Genomic DNA, 6,000 nt, shown 5'->3' on the forward strand with positions numbered 1-6,000 from the left:
CTATTTCTGTAAGAAGGCAGCTATGTCTTCTGATCCTGGACAACCCCTTTAATAATATAAAGGGATCGTATATAAAAAAAAAACATTGGGGTTGAAAATTACTGGAAGGGCAACATAAGACCAAAGCAATATATAGCAGGTATTACACAATGATATAGGTATTTAGAAAGAATACAAGACACAGACCATCATAAGACATCATAAGGCAAAAACTTTTCATATTCTTTTCTATTGCTCTCTGTGTACATTGATATCTGTTGTCGAGCCACCTTTAAAGGGTTTAAAACATAGCAGTTTTCTTCCATAAACAGCACCACCCTCGTCCTCAGGTTGTTTGGTGTATTGCAACTCAATTCAATTCAATGGAACTCCGCTGTAATACCAAACACTAACAGCGGACAATAGTGGCGCTGTTTCTGCATGAAAGCAACTATGATTTTCTAACCATTTAAATGTAGTACAGGAGATGACGGCTGCACAACATATATAATATTCCTGGGCAGACATTTTTACACTACATTTCAACAGTTTCCACCGCAAAAAAACAACAACTTTTCAGCATGACCCCCACTTTCTGTAGCATAGCAAAAAAAAAAAAAACATCATCCAAACATCCAAATCTGGTGATATGGCGGAGACAGCCATAACCCTGGCGGTTCTGCCCCACATCTATTTCCATCATCAGAACATTGTGCAAAGTCTTCCCCAGCTGATTGTGGTATTGTTATGTAGAGACCACAAGATCAGTCTCTCGGCTCTTCGCTTCTGATCCCAAGAAAACCGGATGCAGGAAAGGGTTAATATATATATATTTTTTTAAAGTTGCATTTGTTTATGTAAACACTGGGAACGTATTTGCCTACAATGGAATTTTATGCGCCACCCTATAAAAGGTGATATACAATGTATCCATCTCATCTCCAAAACAAACAGAGAGTAACATTGTTGCTATTGAGTTTTAAGGAGGGGGGGGGTATCAATGCCGAGTCCTCTATTTTTTTATTTTATCCTTTAGTTTTCTGGTTGCTTATTTTTTGTCCCTGCAGACACGAAAGGTGTCCTTGCTAAACATGTACACCCCACGCCAAATGTGCACCAGTCTGCAGCGACTCCGCCGCTTCTTCACATGCAGACAGCAAAGCTACATTGCCTTAAAGTGAATCTCTACAATCCTCCTGCAATAACAGCAGCCTTAGACTAAGACCTATGCCATCAACCTTTATATATATATATATATATATATATATATATATATATATATATATATATATATATATAGTTTTTTAGGATTATCACGATAAGGTGATCAACAGGCGACTAGAGGTACATTGCCACCTCCAGCACTGTATGAGTTAACTTGGAATAGCAAAGAAGGAAACGCACAAGCGTGTCATTCAAACTAGGTCTTTCACTGACGGCAACAACCTTTAGTAACCCCCCCAGAGGGGCAGAATGCATAATAAGGGGGGGAAATAAGTAATGCTCCTCTATAGAGGGGGGGGGGGGGCTTCAATCATCTCTATGACAATATCTCCCAACGTCATTCCATTAGCATCATCAGAAAAGAGCATATGGCAATAACCCCCTGACCTAAGGTCAAAAGTCCAGAGGCACTTCTGATTGGCCGACATTTAGGAACTCTGGGAATTTTTTTTTTTTTTGCCGTCGCCCCCACCAGGTATAAAAGAAGAAAGAAAAAAAAAAAAACAGGTACTTTTTTTTTTCTTTGCAAATCCAATGGACTCCATTGCATTGCAATAAAATACAAAAAGAAAAGGCCTCCGACTCCTGCAGCCGAGCCGACACATCTTAATAGATTGCAAGTTAATGGACAAAAACACAAGAAGAAGGAGAAGAAGAAGAAGAAGGAGCACTTACCAGGACATGCGCAACCCACTGACATCTTCACATGCCTGGTGTGGAGACGAGCAGGTACTGGTTGCCCACGGCTAAGGCTCCTGGCATAAAATGCCCTTGTGAGATCTCAAAGAACAAAACAAGCCCCCCTAAAAGGCAGAAATTGGGCCTCAGAGGAAGCAGGCAGAAGGAATTTTATTCTGTCTCTGTAAGTGTGCTTGTGTGTGTGTGTGTCTCCCTCTCTCTTTCTCTCTCTCTCTCTCTGCTGGCAGTACTGTGGTTTATTAATATGCTAATTGCAATGCTAGTGGGAGGAGAGAGAGCTTGTCAAAGTGACCTGAGTGAAAGAGAGAGGGAGAGAAAAGCAAGAGAGAGAGAGAGAGAGTGAGGGAGAGAGAGAGAGAGAGAGAAGAAGATAGAATGGGTGCAATGAATAACAAGCATGCGACGCACACCCACATGCATGCATATATAGATAGATGTATACATATATGGTAATATAGGGGGGGGGGGGGACATGCTGATTGCACCCTCGATAAGTAAGACATGTATGATCGGAGAGGACGACAGGCAGACGGGGAGAAGTGGTTGTAGGTGTCCTGCACTGAGACATACTGCATCACAGAGTGTTCTCCTCAGTTACATACTGTGTTCTAACACAGGCTGACAGACACAGACAGGCAGCGCACACGCAACAGCAAAGACGAAGAGGAGAAGGAGATAAAAAAAAAAAAGCAAAGGAGAGGCAGCGCTACGGAGAAGACAGAAGAAACGTGCAAAAAAAAAGAGCAATAACCAGACATATAAGAAAGGCTGAGCCGCGCACAACAAAGCTGCTCTCCATAGAGATATCTGTTTTGTAACAAGGCAGAAAATTAATGCAGAGTTTGGGTGACATCCAAGCGGTTTACGGCGGCTCTTGTGGCATGTAGACTTAGTGGCATTGCCCATCACTAATGTACAGGCACATTAAAGGGTTTTTAAAGAGGAGTTTGGCAGTCGAAAGAGGGCCCAAGGTGCCATATGCCAAAGAAGTCCATCAAAAGAGCGCTCGGGGAGGGAAGGGGTCGACGCCGACTTGTTCACGTTCGCTCCTAATGATACGGATGGTTGACGTCTTTTATTGTCATCATTGGGGGGGCGACCAACTTGTTTATCTCCCGGGATGTACGGTTGGAAAGGTCGTCTGGCGCTCTGCAGCAAAGTCACATTGCTGCCTGGTGAGAAAGATGGATATCTCCCCCCCATTCACATTAGAAGAGAAGAATTTAGGATTCTCGAGAGGGAGAGGGAATAGTTTATGGCGTAACGAGAAGAAGGTTTAGAAGACACATCGAGAACACATTGAGGTGGCTAGTAATCAATAAATATCTCCTGATTTCCTAAATCTAGGTCATGATCTTCATGTTGGATTGGTATAGACCTCCCCTAGCGGCACCTTTAGGTTGGCTGTACACATGACCTACAGTAGGTTGTCCACCCAATCGCTCTGTCATCCAACTCCATCACAAACTCAGCCATGCGTAAATGTTTACTTCAATACAAGAGGCTGACTGATCCTTCCCTACTCCACTTCTGCCACTGGGAAATAGTCGGAATGCCCCCATAAAATTATATCCTAAACCAATACCACTGATACTTGATCTTATATGTATGGCCGGCTTAAAGGGGTTATCCGACAGTGCAAAACAATAGCAAGGATGTAAAAAACAATATACTTACCTCACTGCGCTCCCCCGGTATTCTCCTACGGGTCTCTGGAGACAATCTTGTCTCCACTTTAGAGATGGACTCATCTTGGGGATGATAGCTCACCTGGTGTCCTCCTACAGGTCTCTGGAGATGATCTTGTCTCCACTTCTGAGATGGACTCGTCTTGGGGATGACAGCCCACCTGGTGTCCTCCTATGGGTCTCTGGAGATGATCTTGTCTCCACTTCTGACATGGACTCGTCTTGGGGATGACAGCCCACCTGGTGTCCTCCTACAGGTTTCTGGAGATGATCTTGTCTCCACTTCTGAGATGGACTCGTCCCGGGGATAAAACCTTGCTCTGTCAATCACTGGCCATGGCGGGATTATCTACACAGCCAAATCTGTTGTAAAATTTTTACTTGACTTCTATCCTAGGACCATACACATTAGCTGAATGGCTTTTTGGCCAGCAGCTATCTCCCCCCTATAGACATGCATTCTTAGTTTGGTAGAAGCTTGTTTGGGCATGTCCAATTCTTTGTCCCAAGATCTAAAATTGTATTTCTAATGGATTGGTTGGGTTGAAAAGTTGGGAGTTCCCATGTCTACATTCAATGGAATCTTCTGCTAATCTATTGCGTAAGGGCCGTATTACACAGGACAGTTATCATTCAAAAAATCTTTAGATTGTTCTGATTCAAACGATAATAGTTTTGTGTAATAGCAGGCAACGATTAAACAACCAACGAGAATCGTTTGATAGAATCTGGACCTATTTTCATTGTTGATCGTTCACAAATCTTTCAAACATCGCTCAGTGTAATAACACGTTGTTCGGTCTATCAGTCAGGAAAAGATGAGCGCAAGAACCACCATAAGTAACGATCATCGTCCTGTGTAATGGGACTAACGATTTAAGATTGTTCGTCATATCAGTTGTTTGAGATCGTTTATCGTTAATCGACGAAGAATCGTCCAGTGTAACACCACCCTAAGACTCTCCCCCCATCTTCCACTGTAGAAAACATAGGCTGGAAGTTAACTTGTTTAGATCCTTCTTATTCCCGGTGATAAGGGGCTGCCAGAGCTGCTACCTAAGTCGATGTTTCAATTAAATCCCTTGTCTCTTCTTTCCTAAATAACTTCCCGATCAGCTCCGTCTATGACATCAGTTGCCAAAAGAAGAGCATCACGGAGATGAAGTAGACAACTGGAGACCGGCCAAATAAGATGCATCAGCGGACCCCAGCCATCTACTATACTGAGATATTATCTAGCAATCACTCCAAAGTTTTGATCATTCAGCAAATTATTCTGAGCTTAAACAAAGCATGATACAAGACCAGGTGCCTAATATCGACAAGGAACATGACGAAGATACGGGAACCTGAAAGACACAGATGAAGGACAAATCCTGCAAATTCGGATCAATCATGATGCCCATTGGGGAGCATTATAGTAGTTAATGCTTGAAGAGTGACAACCAGTCTTCTAAACCAGAAATGTGCTCTGGGCAGTTGTCACTCATTGGGGTCATACCAAGTAACAAACAGGGACCTTGAAGCAAAACCATTGACATCAGGATCGTGCCCTGGGGGTTCACATTAGTCAAGGATCTAGAAATAATAATACAGTAATATTTCAAGTTTGTGCATTTTTAACATTTTGAGGGAGGGAACAAAGACAAACTCAAGAATTCAGGAGATTGTGAACTTTCTGTGTAGATGATCAGAATGAAAACACATGAACTGCAAACCGATTGCGGCTTGGAAGCTGACCCCTGATGGTCCCCACAGTGCCATCCTAACCACAGCACTGGCCAGAGTCCACCGTCTGCACCATTCCCCTGTATTACCGTACACTACACATCCCGGCCCTTGTTGCTGTATTAGTCTAAATTGCAGGTGAAGGGCAAAGTAGCGATCTGCATTAATGCAATCATCATGTTAGACCTGGAGACCAGAATTATTAGGTTATGGAGCTAGTCACCTCATATAAATGCATTCAGGGAGATAATATTATTGGAATTATTGATCTGGACTGTGTGGTTAGCCTAAAACTGTCCATAAGTGTGATCCGCTGACTAAGGTCTAGTAAGATGGTCCTGTAATATCTGCTTAGGAAAAACAAGTCATTGATGGGTCTTAATGTGGCCGATAATTAGTCTTTCCTGGAGAGAAGTGCCACCACTTGGCTGCTCTTCTCTCTCACTGTACAACAACATGTTTAGTCATAGCTATTGTATGAATAAGAATCCCATACACCTTAGATAAAGGTCAGCTAAGCCCACTGAACTTGGTGGGTTCCGTAACAGTCCAGGATATATGGTGGCCTCTCTTTCGAAAGATGATGTCGTTGGAGAGAAGAATTGGGCATGCTGTATTTTTACCATGTTCTGCCAGGGCTTACCCCTCCCCATAAAGGAATCATGAACTTTTGACATAAGGT

General features: G+C 42.9%; 1 protein-coding gene across 5 annotated transcripts in view; it reads right to left on the minus strand.

Moving 5' to 3' along the window:
• LDB1 (LIM domain binding 1) overlaps nucleotides 1-2,117 on the minus strand; it is a 136,099-nt gene extending 133,982 nt beyond the window's left edge. For 4 of the 5 annotated variants that reach the window (XM_069979961.1, XM_069979959.1, XM_069979960.1 and 1 more), the window contains exon 1: nucleotides 1,879-2,116. In XM_069979961.1, the coding sequence (XP_069836062.1) occupies nucleotides 1,879-1,903 (25 nt within the window). In that variant the 5' untranslated portion in view covers nucleotides 1,904-2,116. Of the gene's footprint in view, nucleotides 1-1,878 lie in introns of all 5 variants that reach the window. The other variant, XM_069979964.1, reaches the window with a different exon arrangement.
• Nucleotides 2,118-6,000: the final 3,883 nt, after the last annotated feature.

The sequence above is a fragment of the Dendropsophus ebraccatus genome, chromosome 8 (genome assembly GCF_027789765.1).
Source record: "Dendropsophus ebraccatus isolate aDenEbr1 chromosome 8, aDenEbr1.pat, whole genome shotgun sequence".
Lineage (NCBI taxonomy): Eukaryota > Metazoa > Chordata > Amphibia > Anura > Hylidae > Dendropsophus > Dendropsophus ebraccatus.